This window comes from Euphorbia lathyris, chromosome 3 (assembly GCF_963576675.1).
Source record: "Euphorbia lathyris chromosome 3, ddEupLath1.1, whole genome shotgun sequence".
Lineage (NCBI taxonomy): Eukaryota > Viridiplantae > Streptophyta > Magnoliopsida > Malpighiales > Euphorbiaceae > Euphorbia > Euphorbia lathyris.
Genome location: NC_088912.1, coordinates 23,423,240 through 23,446,172, shown reverse-complemented (window position 1 = coordinate 23,446,172; position 22,933 = coordinate 23,423,240). Strand labels below are relative to the sequence as shown.

Below are 22,933 nucleotides of genomic sequence, written 5' to 3'. Positions count from 1 at the left end.
TTTTTGTCTCACGTTTTTAAATGTTTTAATGTTTTTAGGTGATAAAGTACATGATATAAAGAAGGTTACCGACCGATTAGGCGAGGTTGGAGACTCCTAAGTATTGATTATAATCTTTCTATTTCACGTCCGATGCCAATTGAGGTCGTCTAGGGTCGGGTGTGATAATAAATCTGCACTTCACTGAAAACGCTAGGTCAAATTTGGACCTTATTAAAAAAAATCTTAACTACTAGTATTAGTTATTAACCAATGATTCAATAAAACAATAATGAAAAAGAAAAAAAAAAGAGTAAGTAATTCCATGTCATTGGGAAAAGATATTAAAGCATAGGTTTTTAAAATGGGTTGTTAAATGGCGCCCTTAAATTAGAATTAATCCTTTCCTTAGGGTAATTTTTTAAAAAAAAATATTATATTGGATCTGGTTGGGAAATATGTCCTTAGAAAGGGCTATTTCCCGACCATAGTTAAAAATATAATTTTTTTTTTAAGTTTAATTAGCCATTACGGCACCATTGGCGCCGTAATGGACATTGTTGGCAGGAATCCCACCATAGGGATTCCTGTCAACTATTTGGGCAGTGGCTACACGACTGCCCAAAATTTTATATTAATAATTTTTAAAAAAATTATTATATTTATAAAAATAAATTACATTGTTGAGTTTTTGTTTTATATAATTTTTTAATAAAAAATAAAAGTTTGTTTTATTTAAAAAATTTAAGGTTAAATTGGTACGATTTTATACATTAGTATTAAATTTGTATTTAACGTTAAGGTCAGATATTTAGTGTATTTCTAACGTATGAAATTATGTAAAATTTAACCCTAACGTTTTAAGCGAAGTGCAGATTAAGCTCTAACGTATGAAATTGTGCAAATTTAACCATAATGTTTTTAAGCAAAATCAATTTTGACCACACGCTACCGAAAATTTGAAAAAATCTGTTTGACTGTTATTTAGCTATATCGGACCTTCTAAACCAGGTTGTCGATAAATTGAAACAGTTTTATAATTTTTTTTGCTACATATATCAATAACGCGGTAAAATATTTTAGACAGTTTCAAAAAAAATTATGATTAATTTATATGTAACATGTTTTTGAATCTGTCTAAAATATTTATTGTATTATTAATATAGTTATAAAAAATGTATAAAACTGCTTCAATTTATCAACAAAATGGTTTGAAAGGTCTGAATGGGCTAAATAACAGTCAAACAAATCTTTTCAAATTTTCAGTAGAGTGTGCTTAAAATTGATTTTGCTTGAAAACGTTGAGGTTAAATTTGCACAATTTCATACGTTAGGACTAAATCTGCACTTCGCTTAAAATCTTAAGGTTAAATATTTAGTGCATTAATAACACAGTAAAATATTTTACCATCACGTATGAAATTGTGCAAATTTAACACTAACGTTTTCAAGGAAGATCAATTTTAACCACACGCTACCGAAAATTTAAAAAGATTTGTTTGACTGTTATTTAGCCACGTCAGACCTTCTAAACCAGTTTTTCGATCAATTGAATCAGTTTCATATTTTTTTTTGTAATTATATTAATAACACAGTAAAGTATTTTAGATAGTTTCAGAAAAACTAAACCTACTACATATAAATTAATCACAATTTTTTTAATATATTTTTATTATTACACTAAATATTTAATCGTCACGTTTCAAGTAAAGTACATATTTAGTCCCAACATATAAAATTGTATAAATTTAATCCTATAAAATAAAAATTTAATAACATCATTGTATATATAATTTTATTTTTATAAAATAATAAATTAGTTTATTTTATAAATTTTATTTTGATTTTTATAAAATAATAATTAATTTTTTTTTATATTTATTGGGGGCAGTGGCGTGAAGCCACTGCCCCCACTAGACGCCACTGCCCCCACTAGTGGACATGAATCCTTTTGATTCATGTCCACTAGCTCATTACGGCGCCGCCAATGGCGCCGTAATGAGTAGGAAAAAATAAAAAAAAAATACAGCTTTTAACTCTAGTTAGAAAATAGTCCCTTGAAGAGAAATATTTCTTAACCAGATACAATAAAGTAATTTTTTATAAAAATGACCCTAAATAAGGATTTAATCCCTTAAATTACTTATCATCGTTTTTATTTGTACTTTTTTGCCCTTCTCATAATTTTGATCAAAAACTGAAAATTTTCTCTTCAAAATCATAAATCCTAACAACAATAATTGAAAGTATGAAAATAATTGATGTGTGACAACTCGAATCCTGGAAATGGATGATTACAAGTTGAAAATATTAAAATTTACATTTTTTATCAAAGAACTCATGAAAATAATTATATAATTTTTTATGATGATTTTGTATTTTTCGTCACAAAAAATTGAAGATTTTTCATCATAAAAAATTGAACGATTTAGTATTGTTTGTCACTAGAAATTTTACGATTTTGTACCGGCTAAAATTTCACTACAAGAAAACAGCGAGTTAGCAACCGAAATTTCGGTCGCTAAAGCGTTTTAGCGATCGAATTTTGTCTTTTAGCGACCGAATGCGTTCGGTCGCTAACTAGCCTGTTGCTAAATTTTGCAACCCGAATTCCCATCTGCAGTCGCTAATATTTGCGACCGCTTTAGCAACCACTGTCGGTCGCTAACACTAGAATAGGGCCCACTTTCATTACATGACTTGGGACAGTTTACCGACGAAATAGAACATAATATTTGTCGGTAATTTTGTTGATAATTTGTTATGACGTATTCACCGACAAACTGAAAATGAACAATTCTGTCTGTAAATATATACAAGATAATAATTTTTTATTTTTATTATTATAATTATAATCAAAATTATAGTATAATTTTGTAATATAAATGAAACTCAGAATATATTTATAAATAGTATTTGAAGTCACATCAAAACATATAAATCTCCTAATCCAAGTGCTAGATTAAACTTAATAAGTTAAGTCAGGGTGCCCGCTATGGTTACTTTGTTTTTTACAAAGTACCGTTACTTGGTGTGGTTTTCACCATTGGATGATAGAGCATAAAATTAATCCAATGGTGAAAACCACACCAAGTAACGGTACTTTGTAAAAAACAAAGTAACCATAGCGAACACCGTTAAGTCAAAATATATAAATATCATAATCTAACACCTATACTATGATATAAATATCCAATACAAAAATTTATCCATCCCTATTAAGCCCTCCAGCACCCACAGCCACACTAGCCGAAGTCCTGCATAGCCAAAAGACTCCGAGAGCACTCACAACCACACTCATAGCAGTGAAAGTCCTGCATAACCAGAAGAGAGATTCTGAAAAGAAAATACAAGTAGAAAACAACAAAACAAAGTGGATTTCTATACAATTAATTTAAGTTCCAATATGATTTAAGTTGAAATAGTGCACTACATAGATCATATTAAATAAATACTACATTTCGAGCATAACGTAATAGAACAATGACAATCAAATAGAATAGATGATTAGATGTATCTATCTGATATTAATTGGACATTAATTTATGATTACTGTCTCATTTGCAGAAATACATTTTATAACTGATCGCAAGAGGAGCATCAAGCATCAACAATGACAACAACCCTAATAAACAAGGAAACATATAATTACGGGCTTATAAAGCCACAATTGAACACAAATAATAATAATAATAATAATTCACACAGTTGAAATTGCCAATTTTTCTAAAGCATGGATAATTTCATTATCTGATCACGGGATAAAAACAATACAAATATCATTAAGCTCTTGAATGAGCTTTTTATAATCTGAAGTTATGATTCCTAATAAATATAGATCCAATAAAATCCGATAAAATAGTTAGAGTATGAGACTATGAATACCACAAACGGTGCCCATAAAAGTGCTTCACGTAGAAACAAAGCTTCTGTCATACTTGGAGTTGTACAACTAGCCAAACCGGCAAATTTATAACTAATCCGAATCCCATCATTATTAGTAAGCGCACAACCAAAAGTGGAACATGATAAATGACTATGAATCTTAGTATCAACATAATAGAAAAGGCGTGAAAGCTGGCCAGAATCTGTTGAAATAGAAGATTGCAAGACAAATCAATGAGTATAAAATTCATTGAAACAGAGCATGCTTAAATAGAAGTTGTACACAGGTGGATTCTATTACAATGAATAAGGGCGGCCCGGTGCACTACGCGTCCCCGCTGAGCGATGGTCCGGGGAGGGGTCCCACCACAAGGGTGTACTGGGAGCAAGCCTTCCCCTTTTTTTTGGAAAGAGGCCACTCCTAACACTCGAACTCGTGACTTCTTGGTCAAGAAAACCACATGTAATTGCATATAATAATAACAACAGTAAAAACATTAGCCCCAGGGTTAGTTCTGTCATCATATAAGAATTAGCACCAGGGTCAGGGTCATTTTCGACATCCTGATTTATCTCCTAATCAAATGAGAAATCAAGATGGATTTCATCTCTCGCTCTAGTCCTGTCACCAAGGCAGTTATTCCCTTCACCACAAAGCTCAAACATATAACAAGTTGTTAGATCATGAATGATATCATGAATGAGATGTCTTGCTTCAATCATGTAATGCACGTCTTTAAACAAATTTATCCCTATCATATATATAACCATATCATCTACGAGTATACTAAATACGCTACAAATGAAGAGGCAGGGCTAGAGTTCAGTTGGTATGTTTCTTGGCTTAGTCATACATGTGTCCACATGTGCGTGTGTGAAGTAGAGAGGGGAAGATAGATGATCAAGCCTATTCAAAAGATTTCAGCCATAAACATAAAATTTGAAGCATGGTGGAGCATATTGTTTGTTACCTCAATTTCCATCTTAAATGAAACTAGGCGTGCCATGGCTACAACAGATGCTTCTTGATCAAATCCAGCTATCAATCCTACAAACAGATTGAATATCAACAAAACAATCTATCACCGTTATCACATGAAGATTGAGAAAGATGCACATATTTTGAACAATCTATCAGTCCAAGTGAACTAGCTTATAGCAGCCCAACTCAACCTACAAATATTCTCACCTATAGTTTTTTACCTCCTTAGATAAGTACGGGAGATGAAAACATTTAGTTTACATTATGTATGAAAATTATAGATAAGGGTGTGTGTTGGAGTAAACATTAGAAAAAAAAACAGAAAGAAAGCCAGATGTATACCCTTACCCATATATATATTGCTTTTCCTTTGTTTCATTGTAATTATGTGAAGTGTGGCTCATGAGATAATATTCTATTGAAAACGAAAAGCTTGAAAGCTTCCTAAAAATTCCAAAAGGTACTGCATTAGAACCAGGGTCAGGGTCATTTTCCAAAAGGTTGGCAAGAGGCCGCTAAAGACTCGAACTCGTCTTTGGTCAAGAAAAAATATCAGACCTTTCATTCCCCACATAATTAAATTTCTTAACCACAAACTTGTAGAAGTTGTCAAGTCTTTGATCATGGAATCTACAATTAATACTTAGAAATCCAGCAGTATTTAGAAACAAAAACATTAATGAATGACAGGGTTACTAAAACAGGAGAGGAAAAGAAGTTAACAAGCTCCTTCATCAATCAATAAACTCAGCATATTTCTAAAAAAAAAACATCAACCAAACCCAGGATGAACATAATTCGATATCATATTAATCAAAGTGCATCCAAAATGCTAATTAATAATCATGCACAGTGATAATGAAAGAATTATAAAGACTTATTTATGAAAGAGCTCCCTGGATGTTTTTGTATGTTTATAGAAACAGAGCATTTCCGGACCCTCGCTCAGCGGGGATGCGTAATGCGACCGGGCCGCCCTTTTTTTTTTTTTTTATAGAAACAGAGCATTTATCCTTACTCATGCGTTTTTTAACCTCATAATCAAAATTAAGAGTATAACTAGCAAAATCGCACCTAAAATCAGCCAAATTATAGGGCGTTGGAGTATTCTTCCATCTCTTTCATATTATCCCCAAACACTTTTCCTTAATCTCGAGATCTTGCGATAAGGATTTAAACCAGGAGCAATGAGATCTAGATGTCGTCTACGGGATCTGACAGGCCGAGTCTATCAATGTCGTCCCTCCAACAAGTGAAACATGAAATTATGGATTTGAGCTTATCTTTGAGAGTTGAAGAATAGCACTCGGTAAACATCGGCATCGCCATTTTTGTTTTTTCTTGAAATAACTGATGTGAGGAAGAAGAAGATAGGAGAGGATAAGCTGAGGGCTTAGGTGAGAGATGATATTAGGTCGGAGCGGAAGAAAGGAGAGGACAGTAAGATGAGTAAAAGGCCGATCTTTCAGGAGAGGAGGATTGTCGAGGTCATATAGGAGAAGAGAGAAGAGGGGTTTTAGGGTTTTCTTTGTTTTCTTTTATGTTTATATATATACTTCTTTTTTCTTTTTAATTTATTTTATATTTTCTTTTTAATTTATTTTATGTTTTCTTTTTCCATTGTCTTTTTATTTTATTTTTCAACAGCAACGCAGTTGCTAAATGAAAACACGGGTCACTAAATTTGGGGTCAATTTTGCTGTTGCGTTTTTGCAACAGATGAAACTATTAGCAACCGACTCGGTCGCAACTTAGCGACCAAATTTTTTATGGTCGCTAAATTCGGTTGCTAATTTGCTGTTTTCTTGTAGTGTTTGGCCTAAACGGATGCCGCATCCGTTCGACCTATGGTGGGAACGGATGCCGCATCCGTACGGCCCATGACGGGAACAGATGCGGCATCCGTTCCCACCATGGGCCAAACGGATGCCACATCCGTTTAGGCCAAATTTTGGCCGATTCTCTCAAATTTTTTTGCAGTTTTGAAAAATAATTATGCAAAGGGCAAAATTGTCTAAATAGGGACAATGCTAAGTAATTTGGGGCGATAAATAGCAAAACACTTTTTAAATTATGAGTTAAAATATAAAGTAATACAGAAACTATCATAGAGGATATTTCAGTCCAATAACCAAAAATTCCTATTCTATCCGGATAGCTTTTCCTATTCTAGGCTTTTTTGAAATTCAAAATAAATAATAAAAGAAAAATTTAGAAAAAATATTCAAATGTAAATGCTTCTTTTTATTGTTAATTTTATAATTTTAATTAATCATTCTTAGAAAGAGAATTTGTATTAAATGTTTCACATTCACGTTTTTTATAACAATAAAAATTAAAGAAAAAGAAAAAAAAACTATGTAGAATTACTTAAGCTTAGAATAGTCCATTTAATTAATAAAAAAATTATATCTATTCTAGCCTCTAAATTGCTAACCATCTATCTTTATTGAAATTTTTTATCTGGCCTATAAAATTGTGTTGGTCGAATTACATGGAGTATAGGGTATATATATATATAACCTTTTGCAAGTTGTTAACTTTTTACAATTAAATTGAGTTTAATTGTCATCAATTTTCCATTAATTATCATTATTCCTCTAATTCCACATTAATCATGCATTTAATTGTCATTAATCATTCTTTTAAAAGGAATAACGTTTTATCATAATTTCTATTAATTGTCATTATTCCCCATTCTAGAAGGAATCACTACAAGAAAAACAGTAATTAGCAACCGGGAAGTTGGTTGCTAAATCGGTCTCTAATACACATTTGCAACCAGATTTCTGTTTTTAACAACCAAAATGAATCGGTTGCTAATTGCTAGGTTGCTAAATCTTTGAAACCATGTCTAGCTTTATGGTAGCAATATTTGCAACCAATAAATTGGTTGTTAAGTTGGTTGCAAAGTTAGAAACCATTTCTTTACAACCATTATTTGGTTTCAAAATCCAATTTTAAAGTTGTGTATCTAATGCCATTAGAGACTAGCTTTTGGTTGCAACGAATCTGGTTGTAAAATTCACCGACGGTTTTTAGACGGTTTTTCCGACCGTAAGTTGAAAACTCACTTCATCACCCACCGTTATACTGTCAGATTACTGACAATAATTATCGACGGTAAATTTTCTGGACCATTGCTTTGATTTTTTTTCTCTGTAAATTGTTATTACTATTATTAAACTAAAATATTATATTAAGAACTTCCATAATAAAACAAATAATATAAATTCTTTAACAAAATATATATTTATAAGTAATATAATTACAGTTATACGTAAACTAAACTAGCCAAGTACCAAAATGACATAGTAATGTAAGTGCCAAAATAAGCCTATACATCTTGGTACACCTCTAATATTAAGGTGGGAGGCCTTAGATTCAATATACACCCCATTTCAAAAAACTACCAAAAATAAATATTCCAAGACATGAGAATCTAATTGTTAGGATCACGATCTAACCTCTCCAAGGCATGTAGTCGGTCGACAAGGGTTTGAATTTACCTTACAGATGGACCAATTTGTGTCTCAATATCCATCAATCACCCCCGAAGTTGGTTAAGCTCATCGACATCATCAGGCCGTTGTTGGCGTTCATTTATTCGCTCTAGATGCACTATAAAACCAGCCCTCTCCGCATTGAAACCATCATGTTGCTCATGGATAGTGCAGATTGGTTTGTGTATTAGCATGTGAGCTAAATGCACCATTAACATTAGGACTTGAAGATGAAGCAGCTCCTACATTTCTAGGATGTGACAATGCTGTCCCGATAATAATGAAAAGCTGCCGAACCTAAGCCATAAATAGCTCCATCCCTGTTAACTGCTCCACAAGCCACATAAAATGCTTCTATTTCATTAATGGCTTCAACAGCTACCTCAAGTTCAGTGGGAATAATTAAAAGAATTAAGTAAATCATATATACACCTAATAAATTATAAGGTAATTAATAATTATTATTAGTCCTTGAACTTATATCCTCATAATACAAGATGTCAAGGCATTCGAATAATTTACTAGTAATATTTTTTTTAATCAAATACCAACCAGTAAATTATCTATAATATCTCCTATTATCATAAAGTTATAAAGTTAACATATGACTTAATTTATAAAAGGACTACATGCTATATATTGTATTCTTTTTTAGGTGATTAATATATACCATCACTTAAAAGCCTACTTAAAGGTTCAATATTAGGAGAGAAAATATGGAACTTCCCAATCAGTCGATCACCAATAATCAACTCACATAAAACATTGATGGCAAACTTCAACAAACACATCTATTATGAATTCTAAAAGCATTACAACATGTAAATAACTATATCTAACCTTAAATAAGCTAAGTCATTATGTTAAATAAACTAAAGATTGATATTAGATGGAAGGATGGGGTCATGCTGCAGTCAACAATCTGCTTAGAATTCCAAATAAGGCCACAATAGCAAATACATCAATTGTCTCTAATATAAAAGCGCAAATTTTAAGTGGTCAAATGAGTTACGAATTTAGTCAGCCCATTTTCAACATGTAATTATGATTTTTAAATGTTCCTTATGTGGATCTGTGAATAAAATTAAGGGTAGAAAACACAAGAAACTTAGACAGATTATCTTACGACATGCAAAATATTATCAAGCCGCGCAGAAGATACATGAGTTGAAATAAGCCAGGGTTAGGACCTCCAAGCTACAGAGCATGATCCAAAAGACTGAAATCATATCATAAAAGCTAGTTTAGGACATTTTTGTCCATACCTCTATTTCATCGAAGCAAAGAAGGCTGGCGCCCTTTTCATCTGTTGGTCGATCTACAAGAAACTTGTTTGCTACAGCAGGAAGAATGTTTTTCATCTGCACCTGTGGCTTGTATTTTTCTTCTGCAGCTAACCATTCCTTAACTTTCATATCAAAAGGTAGATTCATAATCCAGTTGGATATGTTTGAATGCAAAGACTGCTCCTCCACTTGATTCTTCCATATCTTATGCATATACTCGTTTATATTCAGCATGGCCTGCAAAGAAATAGGGTAAGTAAGAATTTTTATTTCCTGAAAAAAGCATTCATGTGGATCTTCACTAAACTGTAGTTGTATTCCGATCTTGTACTTATTAACTAATACATATCTAATTTTATGCTCCAAAGATCCACTTTTTTTCAATTTCATGTTCTTTTCCAGCAGAATTGTCCCCAAAATTTTCATAAGAATGGACAAGGTAATTGAAAAAAGTGATAGTTCAGGTCCTACAACGTCTTTCTATTGAGTTTAAGTTAAATAAACACCAAATCATGCTATTAATCAACAAATTAAGCAATCCATATTACAGTGAACGCCCAACCCATATCCAACTACCAAAAGTAGTAAAATTGAGTCAGATACATGGAAGAATTAAATCAAACAAGCTTGGTCTAATTTTAATCTAAATTATAACCTGATTCAGGAAAGTGGGCATGAGAAGCAAGCGATGATCAACCAATTTGCAAATTAAAATAAGTTTGAGTAATCACACCACATCCTTGCTTTTAAAGCTGGTTTTTATTAAAACAGCCATTACCAATTATGAAAATGTGACTTGTGCAGTATATGCTTTCTGTTGGCATTTACTCCAATACTATTGATTCTGCATAGATTAAGGACAAAAGATCATATATTTAGAAGTTTTTCATGTCTTCCTAAAACAAGAAACATAGTAACTATACTTACCTAGTTAAAAGTATGAATACCCATAGTTGTTTTCCAGTTCTCCATTAAGCTTCAAAACAACGAGTTCATTGAGAAGCTTCTTAGTTTCTTCTGGAACAGGGGCCAAGGTATCATTTGAGCATACTTTTGAAAATACAAAAAAAGGAAGCCACAAAATTGAGATATAGCATTAGTATACTAGTTTTCAATAAAGATATATACCTTCAGGAACAGGGGCCAAGGTATCATAAGGATTAACTACTTCAGCAGATGGTGTTTGAATCTTGCTCCATTCAGCCTGTTGAGCTTCCCCACTTTTTCGTGACAATTTGATAGCAAAAGAAGCACATAATCAGTAAATTACAAATCTGAAATGTGAATCAGATATCAATATCAATATCATACAATCATATAATCTTGAGTTATAAATTATTAACAAACTCAAATATTAGGCTTAAGTTGCATCCGGGTTATGTTTGTCAGTTTACTTGAATTCTCCATATGAGTCATTTATCGAGTCCATCGTGGATGGCAGGGATAACCGGAATTTCAGAAAACCAAAAACGTAATCAAACAGACTGAATTGATTGCACATTGATAATCGTTCAAGAAAGAAAAATATAAGCAAAAGTGCAATGTTATGCTTCTATGATTAATCAATGATTTGGAAGTTGGAAATCGTCTTCTAACCACGAGAAAGAATAAACAAACTAGATAATCACAAAAAAAACTAAAATTCATTTTTTATTTTAGGAAATCATAATTATAACAGAAAACCAAAGTAGTAGCTGAATAAGAATGTCATGAAACAGATGTTATTGCAAAAAATTGCTAGAGGTATGTAAATTGTAAACAAAGAAACAAACATCTACATTGAACAGAGACTGCATTGAACAGAGGAGCTGAAAAAAATGGATTTTGTAGCCTTACAGTGAGGATCCAGAGAAAGGATAACTAAAATAAGGGAAGAGCCTTTATATAGTTCGTTGCACTTATATGTAATACTTGTAGGATCTTCCTAGATTTTGTATACACTTCCTAATTATTTCATTGTAAGCAACATTTTTTAAGTTAAAATCCTAAGCAAATAAATTACCCTGACTCCATTCATAATCACAAGTGTTCATAAAAAACAAAAATGTTAGTAATAGAATCATGATCATGATATGCTAATTATTTTTTTATTACAAATAATTAAGGATTTACATTAACATTATCATTGTTAATTAATAATATTTTCATGAAACAATTTAATTTTGCATGTGGCAGGACAAATCTGACAGTAATAAATAGTGGTATATTCTTCATGAATTGAAACTCTAATGTTTCTCCTAAATTCCTTTGGACATACTCTAAATGATAAACATCAATTCAAAGAAAAATGTTATTAATATCATACCTAATTAAGTTAACTAGCAAACAAGAGAGAGTTGACGAATTGCTATGTTCAAAAATTAATACTAGCCAAGTAAACAATATTTAGTACATACATAGAAGCAACTCCAATATTTTCCTTTCTTAAGCATTTGAAAATTATGAGCATTTTCCATTCTCAAATTTGTTCAGAATTGTTGTTGTGCATTCTCTGTTTTTCATTCAGCATACATAATTTGTTTTCATACCATTACTCATTTATTAAAAGCAATCACTGAAAATGAGAAATTATTCTCTACTTACCCGACAAGAGCACGAGAAAAGGATAGCATAAGATGTGAAATGTAAGCTTGTCTACTTGTTCTGCAGTAAGAAGTAATTAATTAACTATATGGATTGAAGTAATTAAAAAAAATTTATATACATAGATACTTTTCTAAGTACCCTTTAAAAGTGATATCATACCTTTCTAAGTAGTAAGAAATGGGAGCCAAGAAAATAGCAGAAATTATGAAGCCAAAAGTAATTGTCTTTTAGTGAATAACCATATGGTTTGTTCCTCCATCAAGAACCCTTTTAAAAAGTACATTCACTAAAAGACAATTGTCAAGCCTATAAGATATCAGACACATAGATGAGTACGGTTAAAAAGGTAACTACTTAAAAGATGAGTAGCCACTTAGACTGAATCTGAAAAACTAACAAAAACACAGAAAAAGGCTGAAATGAAGTTAACCAGAGATCCATTTGCAACTCTCGTATCTCTCAACACAACTCATATCTGGACACATCAAACATATATACCATAAAAATTATACTAATCATATGGTTGTTCGACTGGGAATATAAAATTTCTACTTTAGCCACAACTTGCACAAAATACATCACATATGAAAAATCAATAATTACAAATTGAAAAAAAGACACTGCAGAACAGCCAAACATATGAGAGCTGCAAATATAAGTAGACTGAAATAAAGCGCAGAACAACCAAACATACAAGAGATGAGATGAGATAGTGCAGAACATACTCATACCTCGATGTGCAGACGAGCTCGCGCGGTGAATTAGGGATTGAGAGCAGAAGGCGAAGAGAGAACAGGAGACTGTCATTTGGACGGCTAACAGAAGAATTAGGGATTGGGAGTAAGGGGCGCTTGTTCTCGGCAAAAGAGAAAACGATTTCAATTACCTAGGTTTTTTATTTGAATTTTTGGCGGATTAGGAAAATGAAATTTGAAGGGGAAACACTAAAGTGTGTTTGGCGGTAAAACAACACTTTTGGGTTTATTTTCACCCTTGATTACATTTTTTAATATAATTATTAATTAATTAATATCTAAACATTTAAGAAGGGGTTTATTTATTACTATTGTAATTAATAAGCATTTAGCTTTTTCTAATTGTATTAGTAAGGGAATTTAATTTTTTTAAAGAAATAAAAATAAAAATATTTTAATTTAAAGTGAATTAATAAAGGGAAATTTTAGTAAAATTTAATAAACAAGTATTTTACTTATTAATAATATAATTATAGAATTAACCCTTATGATATGCATGAAGAATATATCTTTAATAAGTGTATTTTACACCCTTATTAGAATTTGTTTATTAATACTCAATTTTCTTGTAGTGAATTTTTCCAACCAATATACCTTTGAAACCGTATATTAGTTACAAATATATTTCACAAATCTAATTCTTATCTTTACAACCAATGATATTGCTTTGCAACTAAACAGGTTGCAATATTACAACCAATTTTAATTTGGTTTCAAATATTGGTTGCTAATTACAGTTTTTCTTGTAGTGAATAACGGTTGATGATATCATTTATAAATCAAGATGTTATCAGATTTAATTTAGTGTAATCGCATTATATTTACTAATAAATTTAGAAACATTACCATTAGTTATATATATAATCTAAAATTCTAATCAAATTTAGAAGAATCAATTTGGAAGGGAAAACTCTTCTTGACGAAATATTGATAATTGATGATAAATTTATTTTCTTGGTAAAAAGTACTTTTTTGTGACACTTTGTATTCGTAATAACTTAGTTCGAACAAACAATAACAAAGTAAATTTTGTCATCTTTTTTAATCTTTTGTGAGACTATTTAAATATTGTCATGTATTTTAATATTATTGTGACGCTATATCAACGATCATCAGTATAATATTTACATAGAAATTTTATTTATTTCAAATTAGAGAAAAGAAAAATTTACAAACGAATTATTTTTAATAAATGATAATTTATCTTTAAATCATGGACGATAATATGTTCATCATGATTCTAATATGTCATAAAATAATTGAGAAAATGTGATCAAATATATATATGTTGTCATTTATAGTTATTTTATTGTGACCATATTTGTCACTGATAATTGCTTAAATGCGACAAGTGTTAAAATTCTTCATCATGTTTATTTTTTATATAGAAAATTTAATATGTAATTCTTGGAAAAGTAACTGACGTAATTTAAATATTGTTGTGCATTTTAATGTACTTCTATAACGATATATAATAATGGTCATTATTATGTCAGTTGATGACGATTTCATATCATCGTTGTATACAATAATTTTGATGAAAAATTTCTATTCGTCATTATTTAATTTAGTATAAAAGTCGTGACCACTTATATTTTGTTATAATATAGACTAATTAGATAAACTTTTTAAAATTAGATGTAAATAATTCCAATTTTTTTAAAACCATGTGGAAAATAATGCTATAATCATTAAATCACATTTTTAATATAATCAAAATTATGAATCAATTTGTTTAAAATATATTCATTTACAATTGAATGGATTAATAATTACTATTCACAAAATCTATTCATCTACTACTATATTAATAATTAGTATTGTGTCCGTGCGTTGCGCAGGTGCATAATTTTTTTGTACAATATTTTAAATATTTTTAAAATTTTATATCATTTATATATAGTAATATTAATAATTTTAATTTACAAATTATAAATAAATAACATACATATCTTTATAATTGCTTGATAATAAATTTTGGAAGTTGTTGAAGTCATGATCTATTGGTCATGTTTGCAAGGGTTCCTTTTTGTTATTATGTAATACTTTTTCTATATAATTTTGCAACTTTAAAATATTTACTACACCATGGCGATGTTTTTTCAATCAAATTCTAGCTCTCCTCAAAATTCTTTTTCTCGTGTTTTAAAAAATCTTTGATAAATCCATTAATTTAAAATAAGCATGTATTTCTTTTTAAATTTTATTTGGTTTATATAGTAGTTTGTAATTTTAAATATTGTTTTAATTATTACAATGAAAAACTAAATATATTATATATTTTTTTTTAATTCTATTGGTTTTAATGCTATTTATTAAAGTTAAATGAATGTAATTTGAATAGATCCTTACATATTTTTATCGTTATATAATTTGTTTTCATTGGGATATTTTGTAAGTTATTTTATTATATCTATTAAATATAACGAGCCCGCTTCTTACCAAAAAAAAATATAACGAGCCCGCTAATGGGCGTCCCGGGGCGCTTGATAAGAATAATTATCATTAATTTGCTACATTGAAAAAATAAATAAAAGAATGTCATTATTGATCATTAATCATTTTTTTACTAATTAATCATTAATCATTTCTTTTACTAATTGATTATTAATTTCTTCATTTTATTTCCACCATAACATCTCATTCCCTCTATTTTCTATTCACACCATTTCATCTTCCCTTAGAAATTTTATAATTTTTTCAACTTTTTTCCATCTTCCCACCATAACATCTCATTCCCTCCATAATATTTCCCACCATTTCACCTTACTTTTGAGATTTTTTTCTTTTAATTTCTGCAGATTTTTGTTCTTCAATTTATGTCCTTACTTCCTTTCCACCAACAAAAAGAAAATAATCAAATTGGCCTTTGAAATTTAAGGCATGAACATCCTCCCCACTTCCTTCTCGCCATTTCATCTGTCCAATTTACCAATCATTTCTCATCCCAATAAAAAAAAAGATTTTCAACTCATAAAATAAAAGAAAAATCATAATTAACAACTCATAAAATAAAAGAAAAATCATAATTAACAACTCATAAAAAATAGAGGGAATGAGATGTTATGGTGGAAATAAAATTGAATAATTAATGATCAATTAGTAAAAAAATGATTAATGATTAATTAGTCAAAAAAATGATTAATGATCAATTAGTCAAAACAAATGATTAATGATCAATAATGACATCCTTTTATTTATTCTTTCAATGTAGTAATTAATGGCAATTATTTTCTTTATTTAGCTCCCCTGGGACGCTCGTTAGCTTTTGCCTAAATATAAATATAATTTTTTTCAATTACGTTAGTTTTAATGCTATTTATTAAAGTTAAATCAATGAAATTCGAATGAATCTTACATTTTTTTTTTGTCAATGTGTTATAATTTTTTTTTTCAGTAACATTGGTTTTAATGTTATTTATTAAAATTAGATAAAAGGAATTTGAATGAATCCTTATATATTTTTTGTCGTTATATATATTTTTTTTCCATAGTGATATTTTATAAGTTATTTTATTATATCTATTAAATATAAATATAATTTTTTTGAGTAAAATTGGTTTTAATGTTATTTATTAAAGTTAAATGAATGTAATTTGAATGGATCATTGCATATTTTTTTTATCGTCATATAAGTTTTTTTGGGATATTTTGTAAGTTATTTTTATTATATCTATTAAATATATTAGGTTTTTTTAATCAAAATATATATTAGGTTAGATATAATATTTATAATTTTCCTTTATTACTATTTTGACAATTAATGAAAAAGGCTTCTAAAACTGTCCTAATTAATTTCTCTCTGCTTGCATTATTAAATATAATATAGATATAGAATCCATCACTGAAAATTATAAAAGAAACTTAGAATGGTAATCATGACAAAGCATGATTTATAATTGAAATATATTTCATTGCAACTATAATGTTTCAATACCTCTTTATATATATCTCCAACTTCATTAAACAACTTTTATGTGAAATTTTATATCTGCTCATACAAAAAATGCATAAAATTAAAAAATTCAATCCATATGAGTTAGATAAACCCAAATTAAAAAAATTAGTGGATTTTACCAAGTTCTGAGTTGGAAAAATTGATCTAACTCCAATTAAACCTAACAACTGAGTTCATATAATAAAGCCGAAAATCTATATTTTAGTTAAAGTTAACAATCGAAATGAGTACACCTAACAACTTATACCAAAAAAGAATGAAAATATACAAATCTTTATTTAGTCATTTTGAAAAAATTAAAAAAACAAATAAAAAAGAGAACATAAATAAGGCAGCGAGACGTGTAGAACAACACAATTGAGAACAAAATAACTAATACACATGAAAAAAACTGAATAATTACCGTCAGAAACGTAACGTTTTCCTATAATTTCTGAGATATTTGCTTTTCCCGATTTCAGTTGTCTACGCATCTTCTATTTCCATCCGATTTCTTCAATTGGAGATATCAAAGTCTAAATTCTCTAAATTCTTGAAAAAAATGCTATTAATACAGTTTATCAATGAAAACCCCACTTAAATAAATCTGAATCTCTTAATGAAGTAAGAACCAAATTATAAGACTGTATTATTTGAAGTAAGAACAAAATTATGAGACTATATTATTTGAAGTAAGAACAAAATTATAAGATTAAGAACAAAATTAATACATAATCAAAATTAAAGGAGGTCTTTGATTTTCGGTGGCCAATGAATATAACGATGGAATAATATTTCTGATTTTTGTATTTCCTTTTAGTGTTTTTTCATCTTCTTGTAACTCGTACTTTCTTTTCTTATTTTAATTAAAATGGACTAATAATTGATAATAAATAATGTATTAATATAGTACTTATAATATAGAGATAATAAAAGCTCATTAACTCATTTATTTTGTTTTAAAAAAATTCATTTTATGATGCCAACTAAGCCAAAAAGGCTTTAAAACACTTCTTGTAAATTCTGTTTGCTTCCACTATATATATATAGTATAGATATAGATTGATAAAAATAAAATCTATTCAAATTGATCACCACATTTTCTTTATTAAACATTACAGTAAATTCCTATTATACAAAAATTGAAAATGATCACTTCATTATATTATTTTGTTTCTTTTATATCAGAGAATTAAAAGAGAATATGCTCGGAGGAACAATGAATTTCAACTGATTAATTTTTTTTGAGAAATTGCTTGTAATTTCATTAGATGAAAAAAATAAAAAGTATAACAAGCAAAATGTGAGGAATAAAACCTCACACGATTACAGACAAATACAAATTTCTATAAAGGGATGAAAATGACTACAAAGAGCAAAAAAAATCTATAAAAGGCATAAAAAAATACAAAATAATATATTTCTCGTAAATCCAAATCTGTAGAAAAACATAAATTCAACTGATTAAAATTGAAGCTGATTTTAATTTCAATATAGTTTTTTTAACTTTAATTTCAATATAGTTGGTTGCCAATTATGCCCAACATCCATATGTTGATTTTGGACGTCCAACCATTACGCCCCTCTTTATCCTCTTTCATGCTCTCCCCACGTTGATCTCTTCTTCCGCCTCTCTCATGCCAAATTTCTTCTCTCATATGGCAGATGAACGACATAACTCATGGGTTATAATATATATATATTTATTTTGTCTTCTCTTTTCCATGTATTTCGCCTTTTGTTCATTCGAGAATTTGTTACTGACTTCTTCCATGGACAAAGAGAGAATATATTATTGTCGTGATAATACGTGATAAGGGAAAAACGACAGAAGAAATATTAGAGCACATTTAGTGGTGGAAACAACTCTTTGTTTCCACCTAAGACAAAAACACAAACAAAGTATACATACCACTAGAAAACATTACTTCTTTTAAATTTTATGGAGTCAAAATGTAAATTATGCGGGGTCAAAAATAAACTTTAATTAATGAAACTGGATCAAACGAGATATTTTCACCAAAAAGCAACAATTGCTTTATATACCACTGTAGGCGCGAGACGCACCATCCCTGGCGCGTGTAGTACTTGTGCCAAAGGCGGCAGCCTCTGGCGACTGCGCGCTCTTTACTAATTTATTTGTCAAAGCTTATACAGTGAAAAGTTTGTTTACAAAATAAGTAACAAACTAATTAGATGTATACAAAATAGTGGTTGGTTACTCTTTATTTTCAAAACTGACAAACAAAAATGAGCCACTAGGGCTGCTCTTATGTGGGAAAGTTTAGGATTTGGTTAAGTTGAGTGATGGTCTAAGTCAATGTCATCTATGATTGGTCTGTTTCGAAATTAGGGAACGGTTTGACCTTTTGATAAAAAATGGTATTTTTGTTTTGGTATTAAAATATAAATTCTTATTCACATACTACAAAAGAGGATATTCCATAAATTTCTAAATCTTTTTTTTCTTTTTTTGAAAGAAAATGATGTATTAACTTAATTCTGAACATAGAACATCGATAAGAAAGAGAGGTGGATACGAAGGAAAATAGATAAAGATAAATGTAATTTCTGATTTTTTCTTTAAAGAAAATGATGTATTAACTTAAATCAAAAGAAGATAGAACATAGAGAAGAAACAGAGGTAGACATGAAGGAAAATAAACAAAGATAGATGTAATGGAAATATATATTTTTTTTATCTAATCTATAAAATTGAGTTGGTGGAATTACATGTAGTATAGGGTATAGCTGCAACCACCACAAACTCCCCAAAAATCTAGGGTTTCTGGTCTGGTGGCCCTTACCAAACATGTAGTATAGGGTATATATATAGTGTTTTGCGAGTTGTTTTTTTGTAGGAAAAGGAAAGAAAAGACAAACAAAAACCAAAAAGAAAAACCTAACCCGGGATTAGCCTAGGGCAGCTAACCCCCACCACATCATCCAACATGAGGGAAGAAAGGAAATCAGGAGGATAAGAGAAGGTTGTGACGCCCAACATCCTCTCATGGTCCTCAGCCGCCAGACGATCCGCCACCCTATTCTGCTCTTTGAAAATATGGCTGAACTTAATGGATTCAAAGAAAGAACACATCCTTCTAATATCTTTGATTAAATTTTGGCTATTTAAACAAATAGCATTATCATCAGAGATCATTTTGATAGCTTCGAGGTTGTCAGCTTCCACAAGCACCTTCTTCAAACCCATACTCCTAGCAAGTCTAAGACCAGAAAAGATCCCCCAAAGCTCTGCAGAAAAGGAGGAGCCCATACCCAGCTTCTGCGAGAACCCAGAAACCCAAGCACCACCATCATCTCTCAGAACTCCTCCAGCAGCAATTTTACCATCCTTGTGACAAGAGCCACCAATATTTAACTTCACCATCCCTTCCCTAGGCCTACACCAGCCAAAGAGATGAACAACCTTCTTCTGGATAGGTTTACCCAGAGGATCATCTTTAAAGCTATAAGCAATAGTAAAAAAATTCTTAGAGAAGAACTCAACCAAATTAGGAATAATAAGTCTCTCCTCCAAAGATCTCAGCATTACCATTTGTTATATAAAAAAACTTCTTACCATTAATTGAGTTTAATTATCATCAATTCTCTGTTAATTGTCATTAAATCTGCATTTAATTGTCATTAATCATTCTTTTAGAAGAAATAACGTTTTGTCATAATTTCCATTAATTGCCATTATTCCTCTAACTCTGTATTAATCCTATATTTAATTGTCATTAATCATTTTTTAAGAAGGAATAACGTTTTGTCATGGTATTATATCCATTTGGATCCCTAAACTAAAGCTTCAAAATCATTAAGACCTTGAACTATCAAAATCATCAATTGAGTCCATATCTTATCCTAAAATCAGAAGGTGGCTATTTGATATAGACTGTAATAATCTCTGTGTTGGTTTAAAATGGGTTTGGGGAAGAAAGTATGAAATTGTTCAACCGAATGATTTTCGATGAGGCCTCAATTGAATATTTTTATTTAGAATGTGGACTCAATTGATGATTTTTAGCTAGTTTAGGGACATAATTGATGATTTTGATAGTTTAGAGTCCTAATTGATTTTAAAACCTTAGTTTTGAAGGAAATTAAGGCTAAGGTATAGCAGCGGAAATATAAAAATTTTAGCCTACTTCCTTTTAACCATAGGATCCGTTAATTGTTATTTCATATAAAGAGGGATAAGAAGGAATACCTTTTGAAGAACAATCTACCGTTGTTAAAGAAGCGCCCACAATTCTTCTTCGAGTTTCCAAGCACGAAGTATAACACGGTGAGGTTAAGTTAGAATCAACCCTTATGAGATGCAACCAAAATAGATTGCCTCTAATTAACCAACACAAGATCAAAGAGAAAAGGAGATGAATGAAATTAATCAATCGACGGAAGCCGTATGAATTCTTGTCCACGAACTAGGGGATGCGAATTCACTTTCTCTCTCTATTGTATGTTTCGAAAATCACAATAAGGGGAGGGGTTAGGCTTAGTCTAAATTCACTTATTAGGGGGTATATATAATAACTTGTATCTAAACCCTAGTTAGATAGGAATAGGTTACTTAATAGGAATTCAATTTGGAATAGGATTCCCAATTATTATCTTATAATATATCTAATATATTTAGGATAATAATAAATAACCTAATTGGATAATAATAGGAGTATATTAATCTAATTAAAACTCCTAACTTAATTATCTCTTAATTAATTTAATTCACAAACCTAATCAAATTAGGATTAATGGAATTAAAATATTTCCTAACTTATTATATATAAATTTCGACCTCCCCTAATTAAATGGGCCTTACTGGGCTCATTTGGGCTTCCATCTATTAATGACATCCATCTCTCTTTTGGTTCCAAGTCTTATGTGTGATCCATTAGGTTCTTACTACTTCTGGACGTATGCAACTATTAAATTAATTTCTTCAAGAATTATATTCAATCCTTGCATAACGGAATGATGTACTGAGTATGTTATTGGCAAGTCTGTAATCATTCCCCCAGAGTCCGTTAAGAAGACAGGTTGATTCTGTCATTAACCCTTCCTTATGAGTTATAGTATAATTCGATCCTTTATCAACTACATCCTTGAACTGAATCTTATGACTATGGGTGATGTCAAGTCACATATAGCGAGACGTTCGTTTTATTTGTATAGGCCGAGTCAACTCAAATAGATAGGTTAAGTGAAATCTGTATTTCTTACTCTTAAGCTATCACCTTGCAAGGATTTAGAGTCGAGTCTTCCACAAGCGATCCTTGGATGTATCTCCCATTAATCGGGAGTGATAAATGCTCAATCCAATGTATAACTACCTTGACATTACCTCCTGTGACACCCAACCTTTGCAGTTCACACCCCAGAGTCATCTCTATTAAGGATCGTGGGACCGCAGGATCAAAGTCTCACATTCAGTAATTCAGGATGACCAATTAACATTTCTTTGAGTCTGAGGATTAGTTATACCTATTAATACCAATGAGATGAACAGATGACAAGGATGAATCTACCCATCCTGTTATCTCAAATCGGATCCCCAATCCTAATGAACGACGTTTCATCGGATCCATGTAACTGTCCAGATATCTATATATATGAAGCTTGTGAGATCAGCTTTCTGTCGGACAGAAGACATTGTTACATACAAGTCTCAACAGTGATATATCAATCCTAAACATATCACTTGACTTGGGGTGGTTTTAAGTTTATTAGTTTATTATAAAGTTTTGTCTCACTTCATGCTTGTATGAACACTTTATAATCACTTTAAACAAACTTACGGATTTCCTTTTATTTAGACTTTATTTAGTGCTTAAAAGGGATTGCCTTTATATAGTTATAAAACATATATCTTATTAAAACAAATGATATAAAGAACAATTCATTTACATTAAGTTTGTATCCTGCAACAATTGTCTATAGGACACTAAACCCCAACATACTCCCACTTGGACTAAAGCCAATTGTTTCTAAAACTTATCCCAGTAGAAGTTAAATGA

At 30.2% G+C, this 22,933-nt stretch overlaps 1 protein-coding gene and 1 long non-coding RNA gene across 6 annotated transcripts; both read right to left on the bottom strand.

Annotated features, from left to right (window-relative positions):
• Nucleotides 1-2,914: 2,914 nt before the first annotated feature.
• On the bottom strand, nt 2,915-6,420 carry LOC136221989 (uncharacterized). Of its 3 annotated transcripts, none has more exons than XR_010685453.1 (3): nt 5,921-6,420; nt 3,865-4,912; nt 2,915-3,293 (listed from the first exon to the last, which is right to left on the bottom strand). It is a non-coding gene; the product is annotated as an uncharacterized lncRNA (long non-coding RNA). The 3 variants fall into 3 exon arrangements; XR_010685455.1 differs by having other exon boundaries at nt 4,836-4,912; nt 5,921-6,402; XR_010685454.1 differs by lacking the exon at nt 2,915-3,293 and having other exon boundaries at nt 3,301-4,067; nt 4,166-4,912; nt 5,921-6,417.
• Nucleotides 6,421-8,092: 1,672 nt separating this feature from the next.
• LOC136223914 (uncharacterized) lies at nt 8,093-13,092 on the bottom strand. Of its 3 annotated transcripts, none has more exons than XR_010686201.1 (8): nt 12,953-13,075; nt 12,381-12,527; nt 12,219-12,278; nt 10,764-10,855; nt 10,563-10,652; nt 10,414-10,479; nt 9,615-9,872; nt 8,093-8,676 (listed from the first exon to the last, which is right to left on the bottom strand). XR_010686201.1 is itself a non-coding variant. In XM_066012084.1 (8 exons), exons 6-8 carry the CDS (start codon nt 10,309-10,311, stop codon nt 8,647-8,649), a joined length of 309 nt encoding a protein of 102 aa, XP_065868156.1. In that variant the 5' UTR covers nt 10,312-10,479; nt 10,563-10,652; nt 10,764-10,855; nt 12,219-12,278; nt 12,381-12,527; nt 12,953-13,075; the 3' UTR covers nt 8,094-8,646. The 3 variants fall into 3 exon arrangements, 1 of the variants encoding a protein (XP_065868156.1); XM_066012084.1 differs by having other exon boundaries at nt 8,094-8,676; nt 10,291-10,479; XR_010686200.1 differs by lacking the exon at nt 12,381-12,527 and having other exon boundaries at nt 10,291-10,479; nt 12,953-13,092.
• Nucleotides 13,093-22,933: the final 9,841 nt, after the last annotated feature.